This window comes from Pinus tabuliformis, chromosome 4_1 (genome assembly GCF_031772625.1).
Source record: "Pinus tabuliformis cultivar Carrire ecotype Pingquan chromosome 4_1, CPIR1, whole genome shotgun sequence".
Lineage (NCBI taxonomy): Eukaryota > Viridiplantae > Streptophyta > Pinopsida > Pinales > Pinaceae > Pinus > Pinus tabuliformis.
In genome coordinates, this window is record NC_142303.1 from 674,478,944 (window position 1) to 674,506,841 (window position 27,898).

The window sequence follows — 27,898 nt, forward strand, 5'->3', positions numbered from 1 at the left end:
GAACAATCCTTCAGCTGAAATCTCTCTAAAATTTTATTAATATAGGTTTCCTGTGACAGACCCAAGATGCCTCGAAATCTGTCTCTATGGATCTTAATGCCAATGACATAAGATGCCTCACCCATATCCTTCATATCAAAATTTTTAGAGAGGAATTGTTTCACCTCCTGTAGCAAACCCTTATCATTGGTTGCTAGCAAAATGTCATCCACATATAAAAAAAGAAAATAAATTTTACTCCCACTAACTTTCAAGTATATACATTGATCCATAATTTTTTCTACAAAACCGAAAGAAGAAATTACATTATGGAATTTCAAATGCCATTGGTGGGATGCTTGTTTTAAACCATAAAATGACTTCTTGAGCTTGTAAACCAATTGCTCACCATCACTAGAGGGGAATCCTTCAGGTTGTTTCATATAAACCTCCTCCTCTAGATCTCCATTAAGAAATGTCATTTTCACATCCATTTGTTGCAACTCCAATTCAAAATGGTCTACTAATGCCATAATAACGCGCAAGGAATATTTCTTAGATACAGGAGAGAAAGTCTCCGTGTAGTCGATTCCCTCTTTCTGAGTGAATCCCTTAGCAACAAGTCTTGCCTTGTATCTCTCAATGTTGCCCAATGAGTCTTTCCTTGTCTTAAAGACCCATTTACATCCAATGGCTTTCGCACCATTAGGCAACTCAACAAGATCCCAAACTTCGTTACTCTTTATGGAATTCATCTCTTCCTTCATGGCATTGTACCATAATTCTGATTCTTTGCAACTCATGGCTTGCGAAAATGACTCGGGATCATTTTCGGCTCCAATGTTGTAGTCAGATTCTTGCAGATACACAACATAATCATCAAGAATTGTTGATCCCTTTGGTCTAGTAGATCTTCTTAATGTTGTACCATCATCTTCCTGAGAAGTATGTGGTTCAAATTGTTGTTCAACAGTTCTTGGCAACTCTTGAACTCCCTGATCTACTGGAACGTCATCAGCAACTTATGGAACTTCAACAATTGGTTGTTCAACACCAGTTTGTACTTGAGGGGTGCTATGAACAATAACCAATCTATGACTTGAGGTGGAAGGTTGAGATTATAAATGATCCTTCTCAGAAACTATGTTCCTGGTTTGATCGCTCCCACTAATCAAGTCATTTTCAAGAAACTTTGCATTTCTTGATTCCACAATCCTAGTGCTATGATATGGAGAGTAAAATCTGTAACCTTTAGACCTTTTAGCATATACAATGAAATACCGACTAATGGTCCTTGGGTCCAGCTTCTTCCCTTGTGGATTATATATTCTCACTTCAGACGGGCATCCCCAAATACGCATATGTCGCAAACTCGGTTTCCAACCTTTCCATAATTCAAATGGCATTTTAAGAACTGCCTTGGTTGGAACTCGGTTTAATATATACACTGTTGTATTAAGTGCTTCAGTGCACAAGGATTTATGAATATTGAAGCTGCTAAGCATACTCTGCACCATGTCCAATAATGTTTGATTTCTTCTTTCTGCTACACCATTCTGGTCGAGTGAACCAGGCATGGTGTATTGTGCAACAATCCCATGCTCTTGAAGAAATTTAGCAAATGGACCAGGTGCTTGTCCATCTTCTCTGTATCTACCATAATATTCTCCACCTCTATCTGATCTCATGATCTTAATTTTCATGTTGCATTGTTTCTCTACTTCAGCGTTAAAGATCTTAAAGGCATCTAATGCTTCGCTCTTTTTATGAAGCATGTAGAGATACATATAATGTGAGTAATCTTCTATAAAGGAGATGAAGTATCTTTGACCATGTGAGTCCATGTCTAGACTACATATATCAGTATGTATGATCTCTAATATGTCTGAACTCCTATTGACACCTTTCTTTGACTTGTTGGTCTGCTTTCCCTTTATGCAGTGCACACAAGTCTCAAAATCAGTAAATCGAGAGTATTAAGTACCCCTTCATTTACCAATCTTTTAATTCTTTCTATGGAGATATGACCTAGTCTCCAGTGCCATAATTTACAGGAATCTTCATTAATAACACATCTTTTAGTGCCAGTGTGAACATGCATTGAATCATAAGTGACATTGTTTTGTAAACTAATGCAGTAAAGACCATTAGTAAAAATACCATTCCCAACATAATCAAATTTATAAAATAGACTGAAGGATTTTTCTGAAAAGTTAAAGGAATATCCAGAGGGTACAAGCCTTGAGACTGAAATCAAGTTTCTAGAAAAACTTGGAACATAAAAGGTCTTTTCTAATTCTAAAACAAAGCCACTACTTAGAGTTAAATAACATGTTCCTATAGCTTCCACATGTGAGCCCATCTTGTTTTCTGATAATATGATTTGCTCAGTTCCCCCCGGCTTCCTTAGGTTTTTCAAACCCTACAAGGAATTCGAAATGTGAATTGTCGATCTAGAATCAATCCACCATGTGTTAATATTGACGTTAACCATATTAGATTCATAACAAACAAACGTGATTAAATTACCTTTATCCGCAAGCCATTTATAAAATTTGGCGCATTCCTTCTTCATGTGTCCCTTCTTTTTACAGAAGAAACACTTGGAATCCTTCTTGATATCAGCTTAGGGAGGTACTTTACCTTTTGCTTTCCGATTGGCTTGTGATTTTCCCTTTCCATCACTAGTCTCTCTTCCTCTTGAACACACATGGTCATGAGTTCATTAATTGACCATTTATCCTTATGTGTGTTGTATGAGATTTTGAAAGGTCCGTATTGGTGCAGAAGGGTGTTCAGGATGTAGTGCACCAGGAAAGACTCTGATATGTCAACCTCGAGTTTCCTCAATTGAGCCACAGTGTCCCTCATCTGCATGATGTGCTCACGCACACCTTTTACACTGGTGAGCCTTAGGGATGAGAACTTCATGATTAGGGTGCTTGCTAGTCCCTTGTCTGAAGTGACGAATTGATCATCAATGGCCTTCAACAAGTCTCGGACCTTTTCATGCTGATCAACAAAACCACGAATACCAGCTGAAATTTTAGTCTTAATGAACATCATGCTTATAAGATTGGATCACTCCCATCATTCATAAAGCATGATGCCCGCTGCAGTGCTGGTATCAGTGAGTGCTGGTGGTTCATCTTTCCTAATAGCATAGTCTATGTCCATCCACCCAAAATGAAGGAGAACCCTCTCCTTCCAGACCTTATAGTTATCTCCCTTAAGTTCAGGGATATCACAACGAATTTCAGAGAAATTTGCAGGTTGTACAACTGCATCAAAATTAAAAATCACATGCTTATGTTAAAATTGAGGCTTAAATAAAATTTCATGTTTTACCAATGTAAACCATGCTCAAAATTGAATCTAATAACATAAAAATTGACTATGGGCTAAATTTTCAATTCAAATAGATTCAGTTATTCATAATTCTGAACTTTATGATAAAACTATTAATTCATAACTCCTGTGGGTAAGTTATGAAATTTTATCCTAATTAATTACATAAATATAATAAAATTCCTGTGGGATAAAATTTATTATATTTAGTATAATTAATTACAATTTAATTTCTAAATAACCTTTATGTGACCCTAACCAATCATAATATATAATTTTATTTAATTAAAGATGTTGTGGCTATTCTCTAATTAATTAAAATTATATGGATCACTAGACATTATTCATTATAAATTGCATTAACAAAAATATACACAGTACTTCACATTTCATGCTACGAGAAATGGCTTATACACAATTTAATATGAAGCAATTTAAAAAAAAATATGGAAAGTAGAAAAAATTACCGCGCTAATGAAACTATTAAAAAAAAATCTTATAAAATTATAAACATTTCTTTAACCAGAGTAACAAAAAAAAATTGTTTAGTAAAATGAATAAGTCAAAATGACATTTTAAATAAACTTCATACAAGAGAACTATATGAGTAAAAGCTGCGATAAATATCAGTATTACTCCAAATGACGGCAAGAATTCCTCTCAAAATAAATAAACCTTAAATTCCTTTTAATGAAAACCATATAAAACATTTTTTTATAAATAGTTGATATGTTTTGGGAAACGTATTGTTCTTAGTCCACAAAAACTTCATGGAGACCAAAATAAACAAGGGGAGAATTAAAATATGCACTAATATATCCCCAACCTTACTGTCGAGGGCTACACACTATAACTAACCATAATATTAAAAATCATCATGGAAAAATAACAACAATTCTAAGATGTCTTAGATTTCTGAGCATGGACTGTAATTTCCGTTCTCATAACAACACGATTTGGTCAGCAGAACACACCAAGGCAGAGATAAATTAGGGCTTTGATACCAAATGATAGCTTGGACAGCGATTCTTTAATATGCGGAATTCAATACTTAAAAGAATCTATAAAAATAAAACTCTAATGCCCAAGAATACTTACCTCCAGCCATTGATGTTACTTTTGCTGCAAACCAAACTTACTGCGAAGTTTGAAACAGTCCCTTCCTCTTATAGATAACCAGTGCTCACGACAACGGATGCAGAAACACGTGATTTTTAGGCTGCACAATCTCAACACTACGCTCCACGGCTGTTGGTGGATTCGCAGCAACCCATCTCTAATTATTCCTCCGCTGCACTACTCTGATGTGTTGTAACGAGGAACAACCTTCAAGTTTAAATCAGACGCGTGAATGTATGGATGAATGGATGGATCATATATGTAAAACAAAATTTATATGAACAACGTTGTCCACACGGATTTCCTTTTTATGCAGATCTCCAAACAAGTTTCAATGCAAAGGTTGTATAACAGTAAATTGCAACAACCACACCATTCAATGGTCAACGCATTAACACATCTCAGTATGAAAACGCATATAAACCTACAACTGCAACTAATCTAAAGGCAGAGCTTTCAATGCAAAATTTGTAGAGCTTCCAACTATGGCAGCATACAACAGCTAAAAGCAATAGCGGAAAAAATAACGTAACACAATCTTCACGCAAGAAGAAAGAAAAGAATACAGAAAATCTGAAGGTACTTCCAAGCTCTGCTCTCTCAACTTGATGGTGTAAAATTGAAGGGGATTTAGATGCAAGCTTGGGGACCAAACAGAGATATATATAGCCAAACTTCCATCAAGCTTCTGTTGGCTATGTGTCAGGTGTTCCACAGATCATGGTAGAGAACTCCAGATGGAGTAATGGACCACTTCAGAAGCTCCCAACAAGAAATTAATTAACTGCAGTTGATTTCCGTAATTTAAGGAAATCACTGTAGTTGGTTTCCAGAAATTAAAGAAATGACTGCAGTTCACTTCCGTAATTGTAGGCAGCGGTTGGGAAAAATTTAATGGAGCTTAACAAGAGAAGCCCCTTCAAATTGTTCTAGTAATCCTTCCAGCAATAGTTCTAGTAATCCTTCAATAATTCCAACAATCCAAGCCCTATGAAATGCACGCATCCACGGAGCCTTTGATTATAATAGATGGAATGGTGATAGGTACAATAAATATTTAATGACAATTTGAAAAGCGAAAGTTGTTATTATTCCTCCACGTTACAATTAGAGATGGAGTGGTAGAGTTATTATTAAGAGCATGAATGGTGAAATTGATGGAGAAGTTAATGAAGCTATAGACACCTGTTTTTTGGAGTTATAAAGGGTGAAATTGATGTACAATTGAATGAAGCTACCGAAAATTGTTTATTTCGAATTGGACGCATCATCAACGGTTTGAAACGATGATCATCTTATTCAGAGATAATTAAATCCAAAAAAAACATATACCATACTTTCATATCTAAATTTTAAATTGGTAAAAAAATGTTTCATCACTACCACTATCACTATCATTATCACTATCCCTCTTATCACTCAAAATTTTTAAATAATTAATAATATACACACTATCCCTCTAAGCACTCAAATTTTTTAAATAATTAAAAATATACACACTATTACCTTTAACCTTTGTTCCCTAAGTAAAAATCCCTTATCATTTTTTATTAATATATTAGTTCATTTATAAACTCAAAAATTACTTTAAAAAAATAATTTGTTTTTCCATTAAATTAAATTTTCTAACAACTTAAAAACTTCATAATCATTAAATTATTATATATTGACATCTCATTATATATCAATATCTGCATATGCATATTCAACACATTTCTTAATTATTTTATTCCAATATCTACATATTCAGAGTATTTCATCATTAGTTTATTTCAATATCTAATTATATTTTATATTATATTTGAAGTAATTTTATAATTATGTAATTTATATGCTCCAAATCTACAGATTATTTTCACAAGAACAATTCAGAATAAGTCTAATGAACTATGTAGATTCCCATGGAGAGAGAAAGAGTAATTGCTATAAAATCATATTTGGAGTGTTTTAACAGCAGATTTCCATGGAGAGAGAAAGAGTAATTGCTATAAATTAATATTTGGAGTGTTTTAACAACGTATCTAATTATTGTTTATCTAAAACTTTCTGGATTATTTGTATATAGTATAAAGTGATTATATTTATTGGAAAATAATATAAGGTCATATTTAATTAAATGGTGAATTTAGTATTGAGGGATTATGGACTATTTGCATATAATATAAAGTGATTATATTTATTGGAAAATAACATAAGAGAATATTCAATTAAATGGTGAATTTAATAATTAAGCTAAGATTTTCAAATTTCTTTAAATGTTAAATTTTTCATTTTAAATATAGATGAAACAAAAAGTATTTACTAAAAACATTATATATAGAGTAAACTATGGAAAAATAGTGTAATTTACCTACGTATAAATATATGCAATTTTATGAAATATTTTGACATGGATAAAGAAAGAATGCTTTCAAGATAGGTACAAAAATATACAATAAGATAGCTTGTAATAGTTGGTACAATGTCATGTTAGATGACATCCTGGCGAGTTTGAAGAGCGGCGGGAAGGATGCAGCAGGGGAGGGTTTCGAACTCTGGTCAGAGACTTGAACCCCGAACAGGGTTTGGGTAGGTAGACGAGGCCTGTTCCCCGCACAGCTGCCGACGCGGAAGCTTCCCTTTCAGCTTTTTGCAACTGGCAGATGGAGGTTAATCCGCGTTTTGGCTTTTTCCTTTGGTCGGTAAAGTAAAATATTAAATACTGTCAACTGTCTGCTGTCTGCTGTTTCCGTTTACTTTGGTCTGTCGGTGGTCTCTATTCCTTGGAAGTTTCAACCATGGTTAAACCCTCCGAGTTTTTAGCACTGGACCCAGATGTTGAAGACATACTTTCCATGTGGGGCAAGGAAATCAATTCTCAGAATGTGGACTACTATTTTGGGTCTGTAGATACCCCCAGTCTGGAGTCTGCATCTCAGGCGGAGATCCCTCAGGTTTTATTCCAAGGCAAGGAGCCGGACAGAGTGACTCAGAATGAAGGTCTAGAGGTCGGCCCTATTCAACAAGGGAAAGAGTCTGATTGGAGAGGGGTGAATGCGGCTAGTCAGCCTTCGGATCCAAAGGGTCAACCTCTGAAATCTCGGTTTACAAACCCTAAGGGGCTCGAAGAAATAACCCAGCTAGGGTTTCCAGCGGGTCTTGAGCAACCTAGATTTCCAGGAGCTTCAACCTCGATTACGAGGATTTCCCTCCCACGAGATTCCCAAGGCCAACCCGAGACTCAGCCAAGCGTCCTCGGCATTTCCTTAGCAGGTGGGCCGGAAGGAAATGATGGCTTGGGGGCGGATAACTTGTTCTCTGGGAACGACGATTTGGGTCTTTCAGGACAGATCCCGCCTCTGTGGGAATCAGATACCCTTTTGGGCTCAGCACAGATAACACCAGATAATAACGAGGATCGTGAAGGAAGAAGACCGGTGGTGGAAAGCTCAAGGCAAAGAGGAGCGACAAGGAAACAGAAAAGACCCATTGGAACACAGGTAATAGCGGACAACCTGGTTCTGGGGATGGAGGTATCTATGATAGAAGCTCTAGCGGTGGCAGATTGCACTTTGGTAGGCAGAGTCAGAGGTAAGCCATATACATCTGTTTTTCTTCAAGAATGGGGCGAAAGAAGTTTCACTCCAGAGAGATCTATAAATTTCGAAGCCCAGGTATTAGCAAAAGGATGGTTCAAATTCAAATTTGATGACAGAGAAACGGTGGATTGGGTTCTGCAGCGTATATGGCATATTGATAACATTCTTGTACTATTTAAAAAATGGTCTCCTTTGTTTGATGCTATTAAGGAGCGCACAGATATATTTCCTGTCTGGGTGCGTGCTCCGGGTTTACCCTCCTTACTATGGACTGAGGATGTATTCAGAACTATCGGTAACAGGTTGGGGGCATACATGACAGCGGATATGTCTTTCTTAACAACAAATAATAGGGCAACTGCGCGCATTCTAGTAATGCTCAAACCGAGCGGGGGTTTGGCACAAAAGATTAACCTACAATTTGATGAATATGTCTATGAACAGATTTTAGACTATGAATACCTGCCTTTTAGATGCCATTGGTGCCATGAGCACGGACATTTAGCAAAAGATTGCCCCCATAAGAGAAGAAGGAGACATTTTCGTAGGACATCCGCTCACAGAGTAAATGCTCAATACGATGCTCAAACAAGGATGGAGCAGGACATGCCGGAGCCACAAGACCATACGAATATGGAGGCAGAGGAGATAGAGAAAGGACCATCGGATGCAAGCGCACAACCTATAGAATTGGAGGCGGGAATTGGCATAGATCAGGAAGCTGTGGAAGGGGTCGTCGAGGTAATAGCTAAAGACCCGGAAGCTGTGAAGGGTTTTGTCGAGGAAACACATCTAACTCTATCCGACGATCCGAAGAAGGGTAAGTGCTCAGGGACTCTCTCCTCTTTTATTTCTCCTGAGCATTCAAATGTAAATCATAATATTGCTTCTTCGTCTTATCAAGAGCAAGAAAAATATATTGTTGATAATATGGGCGTCACTATGTTAAAGCCGGATGTGGAAACTTTAACTGAAACTTTACCTCTTCTGGATATAAACTGTGAAGACAATTGGCCTCCTCTCCCTCTCCCTGTGACCCGGACCCCTTGCCCATACAATCTGAGATCTCTGGGTGGGAACCAAGTGACTCAGGGGTCTTTAGGTGGGCTGGGCATGTTTCCTACACAGAACAAATCCAAAAACAAACGAGGGCGGAAATCTGACCTGTTCAAGGCGAAACTTAAAGCAAAGATGGATGTTGCAGATGGCAAACAATATTCCATCCAGGGGGTTCTTAGAGCAGCACATCCCCCTGAGGGAGTTATCAAATGATCCTAACATCCTGGAATTGCAGAGGTTTGGCCAGCAAACCCAAAAAACTGGCCTTGAAAGAATGGATTTTCAACTCAAAAGCAGATGTTATCTTTCTGCAAGAAACCCTGGGGAAGGCTTATGAGATTGAACCTATGCTTAATGCTCTTCTTCCAGGGTGGACTTTCAGTGCTATGGATGCCTTTGGACATTCGGGGGGAACAGCAATTGGGTACAAAGAAGGGAGGGTTAAAGTTCTCAACAACTGGGGGATGAAGAATGTTATGGGAATGGAGATAATATCCCATGATTTCCTTTTCCCTATCACCATAGTAAATATCTATGGGCCTTGTCAAGGTAGGGAACTTTTCTGGGATGACTTGATGACAAAATCTGTTTTGAAAGCTCCTGTGATGATTCTGGGTGGTGATTTAAACTTCACTTTGGGTCGTGCTGAAGCTTGGGGACCATCGGCGAGAGAAGATCCTCTTACAGATTTTTTCCATAATCTCATCTCAGAGAATAACTTTGTTGACCCTCTCCCAATTAAGCTAAAGCCAACTTGGAGGAACCGAAGAGTAGGTGCAGACAGAATTGCCAAAAGATTAGATCGTTTCCTGCTGTCAGACTCGCTATCCGCCAAAGTTCCCCTAATCAGACAGTGGGTTGAGGAAACTGGGAATTCGGACCACTTCCCAATCTTTTTAGACCTATCTACTCCTCCTCACAAGCCCCCCGCCCCTTACAAATTTAATCCTGCTTGGCTTCAAGATCCTTCTTTCAGTGATCTGTTTAAAAAAACTTGGATTCACCCAGAACACAATGCAGGAGAGGAGAAAAGCTATTTGTTCATGGAAAATTTAAAAAGATTGAAATCAGCTACAATCTCTTGGGCAAGGGTTAGGAAATTGAAACAAAATGAGGAGCTGATCTGTATAAGGGAAGATCTGAAGCAGATGGAGAGTTTGGATTCAGATGGATACTCATCTCAAGAATCTAAGGATAGAATTCTTCTTTTGGAGAAGCAGCAATCCAGAATACTCCTGGAAAGGGAAGAAGAATGGAGAATAAAGAGCAGGGCAGTTTGGCTAAAGTCTGGGGATGAAAACACCAAATTTTTTCATAATTTTGCAAAAGGAAGAAAATCAATAAACACTATTTGGTGCCTTAAAAATGAAGAAGGAAGAGATGTCAGATCCTTTTCAGAACTCTCTGGATTAGGGAAAAGACATTTTCAAAACTTATATTCTGATCAGAGAGAGGCTACTATTGCAGAAGTCTTCAAAACTGTGCAATGTTTTCCCAGATTCATTGAGGAAGAAGAATCTGAAGATCTTTCATCACCGGTCACTAAGGCGGAGACTGAAGCAGCCATGAAGCTTTTAGGCAAAGACAAAAGTCCAGGCCCTGATGGCTGGACTATTGAATTGTTTCTCCATTTTTTTGATCTAATTGGAGACGAGATAACTGAAGTTGTAGAAGAGTCAAGATTGAAAGGAGACATTTATAGACCATTTAATTCAACATTTATTGCCCTCATTCCTAAGAAGAATGAGCCAGAAAGCTTTGAAGATTTCAGACCAATTTCATTGTGCAACTGCATTTATAAGATTATTTCAAAGGTTATCGCCCTCAGATTAGCTCCTATCTTGTCAAGGAACATATCTATGGAACAATTTGGGTTCCTGGATGGCAGACAAATCCATGAAGCTATTGGGGTTGCTCAGGAGGCAATCCATAGTGTCAAAATAAAGAAAAAGAAAGGAGCTGTTCTCAAAATTGACCTCTCCAAAGCATTTGATAGGATAAGCTGGCTCTATCTCCGAATGCTCCTTACTCATGTGGGATTCAACTATCCATTTGTCAGATGGATCATGGGATGTATAACAAATGTCAGCTTTGCAGTTTTGGTCAATGGAGCCGCCTCCTCCTTTTTCTCTAGCCAGAGAGGTCTCAGACAAGGGTGTCCATTATCTCCTCTTCTGTTTCTTCTTGTGGCTGAAGGACTTAGCAGGCTGATTCATAAAGCCAGAAGTGAGGACAAGGTAAAAGGTATAGAGGTAGCTATAAATCTCTACATCACTCATCTTCTTTTCGTTGATGATATATTGATCTTTACAAATGGTAATTACAGCGAATTAAAGGAGATAAAATGCATTTTTGATCTTTTTCTAAAAGCAACTGGAATGCAGATAAATTCTGTGAAATCACAAGTTTGTTTGGCAGATGTGGACAGAAGGGAAAGGAGTCTTTTGGCCGATCTTTTTCCTTTTCCTAGCCAATCTTTGGATGTTCCTTTCAAATATCTGGGCTTTTGGCTAAAACCAGTTGCTTACAGAAAAGCAGATTGGAACTGGCTTATAGCAAAAATTGAAGCTAGAATCTCACATTGGAGCTATAGATGGCTGTCCAGAGCTGGTAGGTTAACACTCATCAAATCGGTCTTGCTAGCCATCCCTGTTTACTGGGCTGCTCTAACTTGGATTCCTAAAGGTGTAATGGAGAAAATCAGAAGAATTTGTTGCAGATTTCTGTGGGCAGGCTCTAAGGATTTCTCCGGTTTACCATGGGTGGCATGGGACAAAGTGGCCAGATCAAAAGAGTGGGGAGGTTGGGGGATTAAAAGACTTCCTGAGTTCAGCACTTCGTTAGCAGCAAAGTCTGGTTGGAGGCTTATAACTATAGAAAATCTATGGACAAGGGTGGTTAAAAGGAAGTATATCGATCCAACGCCCTTGGAAGATTGGATCCGGAGCCAGAACAAGAAGGAAAAAAACTCTTCTGTAATTTGGAAGGCCACGGTGGATGCTTTCTCAGTGATTGAGCAAGGGTTAGCATGGAAAGTGGGAGATGGCAGACAAATCAGGATCGGCAGAGACCCATGGGTCGGGTGCAATGAAGCTTATGCCTTATCGCCAGGGCTCCTTCGACATCTTGATTCCAAAGATATCACCTCATTAAATCAGGTGGCAAGAGTTGGGCAGACAACTATTTGGGGACAGGCCTGGAAGGATGATGAAGAGTTAGGGCTAAATGTTAGATGGAAGAATGAATGGACAGGTTTCATCAAAGAACTAAAGCGATCCAATGTTAGGATAAGGGAGGAACCTGACAGGTTAATGTGGGCTCACAGCAAAACGGGGGGATACTCTCCAAAAGAGGGATACTCTTTTCTATTGGGAAAGATAGGATGGGGTGTACCGGAATGGTGGTCCAAAGCTTTATGGAAACTCAAAAGCCCAGCAAAATCTAAGCTATTTCTATGGTGTATTCTAAAAAGGAAGGCTCCAACATGGGAAATCCTACAATCTAGGTTTTTAGCTGGTCCAGGGCGTTGTCCTCTGTGCAAGTCTGATGAGGAAACTTTAAATCATCTTTTCACCACCTGTCCTTTCTCGAGGAATATTTGGGAGGAGGTCACTGGTTTTCTCAAGGTTATTGCACAATGGGGAAATGAGCCGTTGGGCGATACATGGAGGAAGTGGTGGCAAACTTATACGGAAGGGAATATGAGGAACTTGCCTATTATCTTCTGCTGGGGTGTGTGGCTAGCGAGAAATAAGAGTCTGTTCCAAGATCAAATTACACCGCCCTCTGTCATTGCCTCAAATATCACAGCCATCTATTCTGCTCTGCCTCCCCCTGAAGAAAAAAAAACCAGAACAAAACAAAATAACTTCATAATTCAGGAGGATATCCCTTGTGGTTTCTTTGACGGAGCCTCTCAAAACAATCGGGCCGGCGCAGGCATGAGCATGCATATCAATTCAGAACACATTCTAAAAGCCTCAGTTGGGCTGGGTTCAGGAACAAACAATTTTGCAGAACTCTCTTCTTTACGTCTCTTATTATGCTGGCTTCAACACAAAAACATCAACTCTATACAGTTATTTGGGGACTCTCTTAATGTTATAAATTGGATCAATGGTTTAGCTGCTTGCCAAAATCAAATTTTAATGACAATTGTTGAAGAGATTTTATATCTGAAGACTCTCTTTAACAGGTTTTCATTATGCCATATCTACAGGGAAAGGAATGAAGAAGCAGATCAGTTATCTAAGGCAGGTCTACAACAGGATCCGGACAGCTGGGCGATAGAAGAGATATACCAGGGGCAGTCTTTCAAATCAGACCGGCCTCCTTATGATCAACAGCATTAATTTCAGTTTTTGATCCGCCACATTTTTGTCGGCTCTTATTTAGTTTTTCTCTATACACTGTTTTAATATATTGTATATATTTCTCCTTAGAAGTTTCCTTCTTTTCGGCTGACCGATCACAGCTTTCAGTCCTCTCTTAACTTTTTTTGAACATATACATTGCCGGTGGACACTTTTTTTGACTGTTATGGAGTTGTTTTCCATTATGGAGACTCCGGATAACACTAGTTTTATCGTTTTTATGGATTTTCATCCTCCTCTCGGGAGGAAGACTCTCTCAGGCTACAAACAGCAAAATAGCTCCCTGCGGGTTGAGCTGTGAATGTATCAATGAGCCCAGTGTGGCTTAAGAACCATTGGATCTAAACTTTTATTATCCTAATAAAAAGTTGCTTTTTTCCCCGGAAAAAAATAGTTGGTACAATGAAAAATATAAATCAACAAAAAAAATTATTAAATGTCAATTGAAATGAAGAGATTCATAAAATGAGTGAATGACAAAACACTTACGCATACTGTAAATAATCTTTCTTAAAAGAAATACAAATTAATTGCCATTGTAACTTTTCATCTTAAAAGAGCCCCATGGGGATAGGCGAGTTGATAATCACAATGCGCTGAAGTTCCTTAGGAAAGCCAGCTCTGTACTGAAGGTCACGAGTTGAACGGACTTACCCTGGAGCTATATAGAGGGCTGGGCATAGTGACGAGTGGTTATAGAGATAGCAGTTAGAATCAACCGAGTTAACCCAGTTTAAGGAGAGTCACGAGGAAAAAACAAACAAAACAAAAGACAAACAAACAAACAAACAAACAAACAAACAAAAACAAAAAAGCATTTTTATCCTAAAAGAATCTGAATATAGTTACATTCACAAAGTTTATTGTTAGGGAAAAAATTAAAGATTAAATGATAACATATGTTTTCCACCTTAATAAGAAAGAGATTAAGGAAAATTTCTCCTTTCTAACTAATTTTATATTATTTTACAAGGGAATTTAAAAAAGTGTTAAGAGAAAAGGCCCTTTACCTTCCTAAGTTAGTTTTTAACTTACCCACACTTGTTATTTAGAATTGGACACATGCTACCAATGGTTTGAAACTGATAATAATTTTATTTAAAAATACACATTTCCACTACTATGTATGTGTAAAGTGTGTGTTACATTTTGTAGTCTTCCCATTATGGTTAATGCTGATAAGTGTCAATTAACAAATAACATGGGAATTTTTTTTTTTTTTTTTTCTTTTATCAAAATTTTCTTAAAATTTTTATTATTTTGAGGGAAAATTTGCAACTTTTCCCTCAAACACTTTCAATTTTTTATTTTGAAAAAAATTCTTTTCAATAGAAAGTTTTTTATCTGGAAAAAGATTCTTATGAATGGTTTTTTTCTGTCATATTAAGTTTCTATTTATTTTAAAATGAAAAACACAACAGATAAAGTTGATATTTTTAACAACGAACTCTCTGAAGTTTATGTAACGACCAAAAACTTCACAAACAAAAAAAATTTACTTGAGCCAGACAAAAAAAAACAATCTTTCCTCCAACTGCGGTGAGGGCAGAATCGGTACGCAGCAGCAATGATCCGGCGGAAGAGGTCTCCCACAGCACGCCTGTGCTGGTCAATTGGAATGACAGTGGGCGGAGATTCAAAGTCGAGACTAGTAACGTCACACGCTGTTTGGGCCTCCTGTCCTTCGACTTCCCGTTTGTGGAAGTTGCTGTGGCATTTGTGTTTATTATGAGTGCAGCCTAATTTATGTGGAGGAGGAGAATGGGGACTAGCAAATTTTCCCATCTCCTCGCTAGTAGACGACCCTCGCACTGGCCTCTCTTTTATCGCTGGAGTGATTAAAGAAGTTAAACACTTTGGGTATGACTACTTCATTTGACTAGATTAACAGTGCGATACCCAGTTACTACCTTGTTAAACATTATATTTTTATTTATTACACATTTATCTGAGAACTCTACATGGATTATTTATTTAACTTTGAGTTTACGCTTAACTGCGTTTCTCTGTCAAATCTGGTGCTTGAGTCTTCATACCAGCATTGTGGAAGTTTTTTAGTGGGCGTATTGTTAGTTTAAAAAATCCTTCTTAATAGGGTTGGAATTTTAAAAGGATTTCAAAACAAACTTATTCATTGAATTTAACGGTTTTCCCATCCCTTTACCAATTTTTATATTTTCCCGAAAAATCTAAACAATTTTGTAAATTATTTAACGGTATTTTGTAAATCACCCCTCGTAAACCATTTTCTCGTCAAATTCAATCCCATATCGTTAGCTTAAAAAATCCTTCATCTACCATTCTGAGCTTCTTCCTACCTTTACAGCTCAATCACCGGACATCGAGAAAGAGAGGGCGGATATCAAAGTCTCTGTCAGCTGGATCGTTTTGGTCTTATGTGTGCTTTGTATTTTTCCGTGTATGGATAATAGCACTTTGCACTCAAAGGACCCACAAAATTAAAACAGGATAGAAAACGCTCAAAATCCAACCTAATATCAATAGACTTTTGAAATTATATCTATATTTTGCCATGCACATGTAAGTTACAGAACCAATGCCAGTGATTATTAAGAAGGTTTCAATTTCAGATATTTAAGTTGGTTAATATTTTTATGTTTACTATATCCATATGATATAGTATAATAGGCACCAAAGTTTTATTATAGGTAATGCATGGAAGAAGCTTAGTTGTAATATTATTAATTTAATATTTTTTTTCAAATATATATTTTCAAAATATTTATTATGTGAAGTTTTAAATTTTGATTATATATATATATATATATATATATATATTAAAATAAAAGGTATAAAATTTGTTATGTAAAATTAAGTTGTATTTGAGATTAATTGAATATAAATATTGACGTATTTTTAACTCTATAATCTCTAAATTTTGCACTCAATGAAAGATTTGTATTTTTAAATATTTAATCCATCTAGACGTTTGGTAGATTGGAAGTTAATATGAATTTTACATGCTATTTTATCTCTCAACCATTTAGATGCCCTTAGTTTACACACCCAACTTAAACATGCTCCCTTCAAAACATTCAACATTCAGGATTCCGAGATCACCCAAATTTATGCCATGAATGTTGAGAGATATCATAAGCGTGCAATACGATTAGTTCTTCCATTCTTTATTCCATTCATTAATCCAAAAGTATCCTGGACCTCCGAATACGTGATAATCCGTTTCACTAGGAGTGGGAGGTGTGATACATTCCTCCAGTCCCCAAACTCTTTATTCCATAATGTACTTCCATAGCCCAAAATTAATCATCTCTTGCTCCTTGTATGTTTTTCTTATTACACAAAGTTGTTTTTCATATTGTACATTGCAAACAAAAAAATCGTTACCTAAAGGAATTGGGTCCCTCCAAGAGTCTTCCTCCACATCAAACACCAACCAAGAGTCTTACACCACGTCAAACACTAAAACCATCTTTACAGACAATGCAGATCCAACACAAGAAGTGCTCTTTCACCAGATGAGCAAAACCCCGACCCCCAATATCTTTTTCGAAGTACCTACCATGATATTGTAGACAAAGGTGATAACTTTGTTGTCTGAGAGGCTACACCAAAATATCAGCTTGCACACATCATTTTTTTTATTGTGGGTGATTTTTGTATACAAACTCCACCTAGAATCAACTATTGTGGGAAGAGTCAAAGTTTTCAACTTGCGAGGAAAGAATTGGTTAAACGCTAACAACCTAATGGTCTCTTTACCCCTACTTTATTAATAGACCATTATTCACTCAATTATTTGATCAACAATGAGAGAGTGAAATCTACCACTAGTTAATATGATTTTAGGATTTTTTTTTTTTGTTGGTCATTAAGATAGGAAAAGAAAATGTGGGTCTCTAGCATCTCTTTTTGAGTCACCATAGGGGAATCCTTTGTGATAGTTGATGAACTAGTATATGTTGAAGTTTGAGAAAAAGTTTCTCTTTGGAAAAGGAGTTATTGTTCCAAACATCTTTCCCTTATAACTACCCGACAATGGGGTAAATGACTTATAAGTCTCTCCTAGATCTATCACATAACATGCCTTCTGTAAATGAAAAGAGAGGAAGAGAAATTTGCATAGCTTCAGTCCTTGGCTTGTTGATGTGAGATCTAACCAAATTAGCTTTAGAAAATTCCACTCTAGCTCCTAGAGATCCTATTTTCACTATTAACCCTTGTAACCTATAGAAATTAAACCAAAGACAAACAAAACTCTCTCTCCAAAAAATATCCATTAGCATTATAATTGGATCTAATTGGAATTTTCACAGAAATTCAATATCAAATCATAAAACATAAGACAAATATTTGGAAAAAGTCTCATGATGTTTACATTAACAAAGAAATGTGATACAATTATATTTTAGAGTAGAATGAGCCCTTCTTGAATACCAAAGATCCTTATCCTCCTTTACTTATGTGTTATGGTTGCACTCAACACAACAATACAATGAAGTTTTCCTAAGAATTTCACTAGGATAAGGGTTAACCTTTATGTTTTCTCTATATCATCTTTCCCCTTGAAAGGGTCTCCTTATACATGCCTCTCATAGATCTAGGAGCCTAATGAATATGGAAAGATGAGTCCAAGAGAAGTTAGGATAAAGGCTTCAATTATTGATTCCATGCTAGGTCATCTTATTCCTATTTGATTTTATAATTTTGGGGCACCAAATTATATAAGTTTTCAAATTTCATCACTCCATTACCTAGGAAATATACTAATGGGAACAATTTCATCATTCAACAATAGCTGGTAGAGTCAAATGAAATTCTTTGATACTAGAGATGGGGAGTGGTGAAGCATGAAATTAAAGCTATCTAGCAATATGGGAGTAACATCTCAGCTCTCAATTGATGTGAGTTAAGAATAGTTCACTTTCCAACCCTAAGGGTGACAAATAATTTTGTAACAATTGATGACATTCATGTGGAAGAAGCACCAAACTCATTTTCTAAGACCATGTATTTTCTTAGCTTCAAATTAATAGTAGACGAATCTACTTAATGGAAACATAGATAGTTTCTTATGCATGCAATTATTTATTAGTTAATTCTTCTCGATGCAAATGTTTTTCTTGGGTCATAAAAGATAGGTAGTAATATGAGAGTCCCATGATGAATAGAATTTATACTACAAAATTATTATTGTTACATGGAAGATACTACTACCCATAGGATTTGGTGGCCTACTTTGTCTGTCGATGTTACACACTTTGCAAACAAATGTCATGTTTACTAGTGTGTAAGATGATTTTCTTGTTAACATAAAACATTATTGCAATACATTATGATTAAGGATCCATTTAAGTGCTAGGCATTGGATATCGTTAGCATATCAATCCATCAATATGATATTTAGGGGATAGGTATATCATCATAACAACAATTTATTTCATTTGATCGGGAAAAAATGCACCAACATGATATTTCTCAATGGAGACCGTTGTGCAATTCATTTTTTATAATATTGTTAGTAGGTTAGGGTTGTCATGTAACTTGAGTATCAGTAAAGTAAAAATTTATTGGTGTTTTTATGGCTCTGATTGTAAAGGAATTCATGATCCATCACGATAAAAATATTCCATATCATCTGCACATTAACAACATGATAAAATCCTTTCACAAGATCTTAGAACACATGTTGACTAACGGGTGCTTAGTGAATTAGGATGATTCATGTTAGCACCTAAATTTGCCTTAGGCTGAAGGAAGGCAAATTTCAGGGTAACCACAAACCACGCTCAGTCTGGTAGCTAGGCCTACCAGAATAGGAGAGGGCTCTCTCCGAGTCACGCTCAGCGAATAAGTAAATGGAATGGTCTGAGATGACTAACAGTGAAATATTGATCTTAGGCTAGTAAGTAAATAGGGATACAAGAAGAAATTTTTTATAAATGACTGAGTTTTTGGGATGGTATGGGACCAACGGACAACAATGAGCAGAGAATTTAATACAAAGGCACAGATTACTTCGTGAGGCAAGACAGACGGAAAGTCTAGCAATTTAGTTTGAAATAACGCGGAATTGAGGAATTTCTTAGGAGGGTGAAAAGGGCATAAGTACATGAATCCTTTTCAACAGAAGAAGAATGCTGAACATGAAATTTTCCCACAAGCAGAGAAATAAAAATGAATTCTACCTTATCTAACTTAGAAAATGTCACTGGAAATGAATATGAAATGAATTGTGAAACATTACGAAATACATATGAAACATAAGAGACACATTTTCTACACTCACAACCACATGAATCTCATGAAACAGAGCTGCTACCTTTCATTAATCCTCTGTCAAAATATACAATGAAGAACTGAGTTTCTCTCCCACAGTCTCCCAGAAATTACAACCCAACCCTTTGCAAATGGTTTGCATATAATAAATAGACTATGCCATGAGGAAATAGAACGACCAAGAGTTGGGGAGTTTTTCGAATCATTACAAAGTGGAAGTGGAAAGCCAACCATTAGTTACAGGTGCAGCATTACAAAAATGACAAATGGCTTGGGTGACTGCTCGCCTTCCTTTGCCACTTGGATAGAAGCCAACCTTTAGTGGAAATACTTTAAATTTTTCCTTAGGTGCCAAAAAAAGTGTAGTGTAGATGAGCGGGCCCACTTGGAGAAAGTCGCGAATTGAAATGTCGCGAAGCAGAAGTGATTTTGGCCTTTTTCTCTATATGCGTGTGCCCAAATCTATATGTGTGATGCCACTTTGGAGGCGATTTTGAGGTACCTGCAAGAGTCCAAATTGTGCCCAAGTGTGCTTGTTGGAAAGCCTAGCCTATCTACTTTCCAAGGCAAGTCAAATTTCTGAATTTGGTGCTCATTTGCCCCTCCAAAACTTCATTCTCCCAATACTGCTTCCTGTGTGTCAAAATAGGGGCAGAGAGGTCATTTCTTGAGTGTTTTTGACCTCCTGGGGACTCAAATCATGCCCAAATTTCTTGTCCATGCACCAGCCGGCATGATTTTTCACGCTGAATCCAAAAATGCAAACCATTTGTGATTTGGAGCTCCCAATCCTAAGCGCCGTGCCACAATACTAGAGCAGCGCACAGGGAGAAAAACCCTGTTTTTTGCACAAAAAATTTCAAAATGCAAAAATGTGCTCCAAATTTCTTGAAATTTGGTCTGGAGCTTCTTCATTAAGTTTTATGGTGGGCAGTTGCCTTGGCCAATATCCGGAGTTGATCATGCTCTTTTTTCCTCTTTTGGCTTTTGATGCCTTCCTTAGGTTTGCCTTTAAATTCCTTATTCGTGCCTTGCAAACATGATTTCATGCCCGATAATGGTTTTTCGTGTGCCTGAGCATGTACTTGTCCTTGTTTGGATTTCGCCAACAGCTTCTATAAGTGAATGTTTATCCTCTCGAGCCAAATCTCTCGATCAGCCTCTATCTCCTACTGAATGGGTGTCCTCTCATTTAGGCTTTGTTGTGCAGCCTGCCGGTCTTCACGAATGTTTTGCCACCTCTATAAGGCCTCCTGGGTGCATGTACCTCTATTGGTGAATCACTGCTTGTCTCTTCTTCATGATCATATGATGGATCAGATGTCATGTCTGTTGGTGGACAAACTGTCTTGGACAAATAGGTGTTGATATGTCACACTGTCTTGTAATGCCTTTGATGATGTGCTTGACCTTTGTCACCAAGAGAAAACAATGACATGAGGGACAGTAAGGGGAGGGAAAAATAGTGAGGGATTAGGGAGTGATCAGGTGAGGGGATACTTAGTTGCAGCACAGAACCCTAGCAACAATCTCCTTGGCAAATTTTGAAGAGATAGGGTTTGTTTTCTTTAACACACTTCACCATTCATCAAACACCATCAACAACCATCAAACTTGGATGAAAAACCATGAGAGAAGTTAAACCTACTTGTACCAATTGCAATCCATGCATTTTGGGGCAATATTGGAGCAAATTAAAAAAAAAAAATCAGCCTTGGCAGCTCTATGTGTCGCGCCAGTGTAAATTTACACTCGAAAATTTCTCCGAGTGCATCGCGCTCCCTCTGTACGCCGCACCGTTTTGCAGGAGCCCTTTGGAGGACTTCCCAGTGTCCAAATTGGGTGCAGGATAGCTCGTTGGAAAGTTCTTTGCGTCTGATTTCTAACTCAACCAAAAGTGTTTAATTTGGAGTTCATTTGCACTATAAAACATCAAACCTCCCAAGACTGGTCAAAATGTGCCAAATGAGGCTGCCTCAAGGCAGAGTGGTGTTACAATCAACTTTTGAATGCCTTTCTCAACTCCAAATTGAACTCATGATAGCTCATTGGAAATCTCTTTGTGTCTAGTTATCATTTGACTCATCAAGAAAGTCATTTGGCCAACCGAGCCAAGAGAAAACTTGATTTTTCCAAGGTCACTTCAGAGGTGCATCAATTCTCCCAAGGCAATTGTATTTTTGACATTTCTCTAAAACCATGACACCTGTGTAAAATGTGAACGAAATTTTTCTTCCTTGGCTCATTTTGGACAAAAACCTCTCTCATTTTTCCCAAATTAATCTTTTATTGCTCAAAAACATCATTGGAATAAAACCTATCCCGATGTGTGGAACAAGAGATTTGTCGAAATGAAGCGAAATGAAGGGTATAAGTGGCTTCTAAATTCTTGGGAAAATTCTTGGAAGTAGGGAGGGATGTTAAGAAGCAGGGGAAAGTGGAATTTCAAATATTGAGTGAGGGGAAGGGGTCCAAAAAGGCAAAACACAAGTCCAACCTAGAAAATTGCCACGTTTTAGCAAGAAACTAGGGTTTGTGCGAAAATGAGGAATTTGGGGGATCTCAGTGATGGGAAGTGTTTGATAAGGTAATTTAAGGATAGGGGAAGGTGTACGAACATTAGGATACAAGTTTTGCTGATGATTTGACCGTCCAAGAGAAATTGCCTTCAAAACCCTAGGAGAGGGAAATGACCTTACCTAGGCACAACTGAAGCATGAACAAGGTGTAAAATGACCCAGTGGAACTTGACATGATAATGAAAACCCTCTGAATGATGGTACACTCAGCTGAACGGTGACATGGACCGACATTTGGACAACTTTGACAGGAATAAAATCAAACCCTAGACCTAGTACCTAGTGACCAAATTTTGCTTGAAGACTCACTGAAATGATAAAATTTGACCTTGACGCCTTCAAATCACTTTGTAGGAGCATGTTTGATCTCTACCGGAGGACTGACAAGACCAACTCTAACATTGGCTCCAATGGGGAATGGTAGCTCCTTGGAGGTGCCAAGAATAGCAGATCTTTGGAAGAGCTGACAGTGCCTTCGTCCATTGGGATATGGAGTCATTATTTTTGACAAACCAACACAAGGCTTCGACTCATTTATTGACTGAAACTTGACTTAAACTGACTTAATTATGAAACCAACATGACTGAAAAAACCAACTCAATGCAAAAGGAAATGACTCATGACTGACTTAACTAAAACAAGAACTGACAAAACTTATTCAATGGCAGTAGTCCATTAAGATTCGAGGGTTTCAAATCATGATGACAGCCACCTGCGTACTAATGCAATATGTACAATCATGTGTAATGTGTCTTCCAATGTAACCAATCAAGTAGATGCCTCCTTGATTGATTCTCCGGATCAGATCTTCTGGTCAACAACAGATACTGGTAACTGGGCCTCCAAAAACATAATTGACCATGATCCCCTTCATCACTAAATACTGCAATAATCACCTTCACTGTTGACTGCAACAAATCTGCCATTGGATCCTGAAAAGAATGAAGTCTTTCCTCGTGCTGAAAAAACAAGGTATCCTTTTCTCTTGATTCTGGTCTTTCTTCATAAATAAGAGTATGCTCTTGGTCTTCAAAAAATTCTGAACAAATAGGTGAGTAGATTTCTGCTTCAAAGAACATTTCAAAACATGAGACATATGAGGAAGAGTCTGGAAGGGAATCCTGAATGATCTGGTCTGCTGAAGTCTGAATATATTGTAGGTCATCTTCATATGATATGACAGGCAGATTGTCTTTGTATTCATCAATCATGAGAAAAGAAACCTCAAATGATTCTTGAAACCCAACACAATCATTTATATCATCTACCATAAATTCACCCAGAGCTTTTTCACTTACTTGAACAAAGGTCTCATCTCGCTGTTCATAGAGGGAATGAGCTACCTCCTCATGAAGGTCTAGTTCTGGTGAGATAAGGTCAGTTAGGTATGTACCTCTTTTTTCTCCAATTGAGGTAGCCTCAACCATGAAACTCTCGTTTTCCTCCTCACCATCTGTCTCTTGATCTAATTTATCATCCCCATTATCTGAGATTGGAACACCATTTTCTTGCATATCATCTTTTATTTCCACCTCTGAAACAAAACTTCTTCTTTCATCATTTCCAGTCATATGGAAATCTTTAGCCTGCTGATCTATAAAGTTGCCCATAGGACTGTCGTCCTTTTCAGAAGAGGAAAAATTTCCACCATCACCTTCTTGACCGGGTGCACACTGCAGATCTGTGTTAACTTGAGCTGGAACATGATTGTTCAAGAGTTGATCTATTTCATCTTCAGACAAAGGAGATATGGCTTTTCATTTTCTCTTGCACGAACAGTGATTTTCTTCAATATTTTCAAGTGGAGGAGTGTACAAATTTTCCTCAGACTGCTGATCCATTTCATGTAATTCATGTTGATTGTCAAGATGCAAAATTCCTTTATCTTCCACCATACTACAATCTTGATTCTGCTGCAAATTTTCATGATCATCTTCATGCTGCTGAAATGGGTTTTCACACAGGGCTTCCATGATCTCTTCATCCATGAAATTATCATCTTCATAATATTTTTCAAGGCTTTCAATAAAACCATCAGCGTATTTGCAACAGTCATGAACTAAATTTAATGCTGGATAAGAGTCTTCATACTTCTCAAAGAACATGGCATGAAAATTCTTTAAACAATGAATACAAGCAGGTGGCAAACTTTCATACCAAGATTGGGCTTCACCTTCTAGAGTGGCCAGGAATATCTTCATTAAGCAATCTTCAGGAAAATCAACCTTCAACTTGCGAATATGCATGTGAAATCGAACTAGATGTAAAGCAACGTCCTTCTTACCATCATCTTTAAACGTAGGCAAATTCCTTGACCAATCTACTTTCGGAATTTTATTTGGAAAGCCTGGAATGTGATCTCGGCTCATGGGAGTGTATCTTCTTGCAATCCGCTCCATTTTAAAAAAATCTCAAAGCTACTGATCCCTCTGCAGTGGAGTCACCATGAAGCACCGGTTGCTGGATTCTTCAGTGAAAGGAGTCACCAGGTGAATGATTTCAGTCGTCTTCTTATGTCTGATCGTTGTTCACCATCAACAATCAGCTCTGAACTTGAGATATGTACTGGGGAAAAACAATCTTCAAGCAAACCATTTTCTTCCCTAGTATGGTCGCCACTATTTTAGCACCTAAATCTGCCTCAGGCTAAAGGAAGGAAAATTTCAGGGTAACCACAAACCACGCTCAGTCTGGTAGCTAGCCCTACCAGAACAGGAGAGGGCTCTCTCCAAGTCACGCTCAGTGAATAAGTAAACAGAATGGTCTGAGATGACTAACAGTGAAATATTGATCTTAGGCTAGTAAGTAAATATGGATACAAGAATCAATTTTTTATGAATGACTGAGTTTTTGGGATGGTATGGGACCAACGGATAGCAATGAGCAGAGAATTTAATACAAAGGCACAGATTACTTCGTGAGGCAAGACAGGCGGAAAGTCTAGCAATTTAGTTTGAAATAACGCGGAATGGAAGAATTGCTTAGGAGGATGAAAAGGGCATAAGTACATGAATCCTTTTCAACAGAAGAAGAACACTGAACATGAAATTTTCCGACAGGTAGAGCAATAAAAATGAATTCTACCTTATCTAACTTAGAAAATTTCATTAGAAATGAATATGAAATGAACTGTGAAACATTACGAAATACATATGAAACATAAGAGACACATTTGTGTTGGGCTAATTTATTGAATAAATTAACACAAGTATTTAATTATCAATCCGGGTTTGTAAAACTTGGAGGAAAATCCACTGTATATGGACATCAGATATAATCAAGTTTAGAAGATAAAATTTGAAGAATTGAGGAAGTACATATTACAAATATAAACCTATTTTAACAATTTCTAATTCATTTATGTAATATATGAGGGAAGAGGCTCCTAACTTAGGAGAACTAGGTTGTCCTTCCCTACAATACTACTTTCATGAAGATAAATCTAAGAGCACTAATTAACAATGGTTTATGATGCAAAAGATGTAGAAGAAGATGCTCCTAACTAAGGAGGTGCAGATTGTTCTTCTTCACAATCCTACTATATCACAATCACCATTGCTTCAAACCAGAAATGCAGAAATAACTTCAAATGAGAAACGGAGAATGAAATTCAGTTTTAGTTCAAGATCAAATAGAAGGGGAATTTAACTTAAATTCCTTTGTGTCCCTTCATATGTAGATTAGAATTAAACCAATATTCATTTAGCAATCATCACACATCTAAATACATTTGAAACAAAAACTAGTCTATGAAAACTATGAAAATTGAACCAAGAAGTGTACTTAGCTTGGTGTGGGGGCCCTCCACCCTTGCCTTATACACTTGAAGAAATATCAGCTACAGCAACTTCAGTAAATCAAGAAAGCATGAACAAAAAATTGGAATGAAGCAAGTTCTTCAAATTAGCTCCCAACTCCAATTATACAAAAGTTACATACAAATTCCATTACAAAAGCCATCAAAGTCTTGGCTTTAAATAGAGGTTTAATGAAAAAAACTGATCTATATTATCTATAACACTCATATCTACTCATATCCACCTATCTAAGTCGAACTCATCCAATTCATCCCAAGAAATATGGTCAATCCCATAAAATCTCAAAACTGCCCTATTTCCTAGGGATTTTCTAGTGACTAGTCATGTTTGACCAGCCTTGACCGGGCCTAATAAAGCTTGTTCTGGCCGAACCAAGTGGAGTTAGCTTAGTCCTAGTTCCCAAGCTATCCATCCATGCATCAAACTCGAGCCCAAGTGTCCTGCAAATATGTCATCCACATAGCTATTACGGGAATTTCTGATTCAGTCCAAAATTGCACTTGAAACTCAATTTTCATAAAAACTTCTAGAAATTGAAAAATTAAAATTAAACACCTGAATATGCATAAAATACATCAAAATGAGATGGATGTGATGGAAAATGGATGGAAAATATAAGGATTAAGTAGGTTTCCCTAAGCAAAAATAGACCAAAACTGAGGGCCAACATCTCCCCCTTGTTGATCTTCAAGCATGTCCTCATGCTTGTCTTTGTCTCATTGATCTTCTGCCTTTGTATGCTGACCTCCCTTTCTGTTCTACCAATGGATCTGCCCTTGAAGATGAAGCTTTCCCTTGAGCTACCTGTAAAAGGATATCTATGCTTTCATGTACTTCTTCTCTTTTCTTGTGGATGACTTTCTTTACTAATATAACATTCTGGATGAGCAGCTTCAGACGAAAAATAAAACTTGAATTTTGCAATACATTCCGACACAGGATTCATGTCCCTCTCAAATCAACAATTTTACTCAAAGGATCCAATATCAGTTTCCCTTACATCTCCCTAAGTGAAGCAATTTTTTTTTATGTCTAGGTCTTCACTTTCAATTTAGCCACTCATTTACCCATGCAATCTGCAAAATAGGGGTCAAAAGAACCATAAAAATATCCCAAACAGAAATGATTTGAGAAAATTGCTCGTATGGAGTCTAATTAGGCTCGTTCTGAAAGGAAACCCATGTTTTTGTTTTTCAAATTTCATTTTCATTTGCCAGAAAAAGTAATGAAAAATAGTAGTTTCTTAACAATTTCGAATTTTGAGTTTGAATGAAACACTCCTCTTTGTCCCTTAAAAATCAAATTTGATTTCTGGAAATGAATTTGTAGAATCTTTTGCTTCTATTTTTTATACTGTTCAACTCTCCCCATTCTGAAATTTCAAGTCTACATTCTGTTCAAAATTAACCCTATGCACACCTTGCTTTTGTAATTCTGAGGCTTTCTTCATTAGACAAAATTCTATGATGTATATTGGTAAGGAAGAAATCACTCACAGAAATGCCAACAATGATAAACAGACTTTTCTTCAAAATTGTTCAGATATTTATCATTGCTGGCATTTCTGTGAGTGATTTCTTCCTTACCATATGCATCACAGATTTTTGTCTAATGGAAGCAAGCCTCAGAATTACAAAGCAAGGGTGTGCATAGGGTTAATTTTGAACAGAATGTAGACTTTGAACTTTCAGAATGGGGAGAGTTGAACAGTAGAAAAATAGAAGCAAAAGATTCTACAAATTCTTTTCCTGAAAACAAATTCGATTTTTAAGGGACAAAGAGGAGT

General features: G+C 37.1%; 1 protein-coding gene across 1 annotated transcript; it reads left to right on the forward strand.

The window, feature by feature from the left end:
• Positions 1–9,292: 9,292 nt before the first annotated feature.
• Positions 9,293–13,435, forward strand: LOC149177904 (uncharacterized). Its single transcript, XM_089421915.1, has 4 exons — positions 9,293–10,874; positions 11,181–11,320; positions 11,468–11,834; positions 11,931–13,435. Exons 1-4 carry the CDS (start codon positions 9,293–9,295, stop codon positions 13,433–13,435), a joined length of 3,594 nt encoding a protein of 1,197 aa, XP_089278041.1.
• Positions 13,436–27,898: the final 14,463 nt, after the last annotated feature.

Excerpts from the sequence above, each read along its gene's own strand:
- LOC149177904 (XM_089421915.1), top strand. The coding sequence starts at position 9,293 with ATGATCCTAACATCCTGGAATTGCAGAGGTTTGGCCAGCAAACCCAAA. Across the intron at positions 11,321-11,467 it reads AAGCCAGAAGTGAGGACAAG|ATAAATTCTGTGAAATCACA; the intron begins GTAAAAGGTATA and ends ACTGGAATGCAG. Across the intron at positions 11,835-11,930 it reads AGGCTCTAAGGATTTCTCCG|CAAAGTCTGGTTGGAGGCTT; the intron begins GTTTACCATGGG and ends CTTCGTTAGCAG.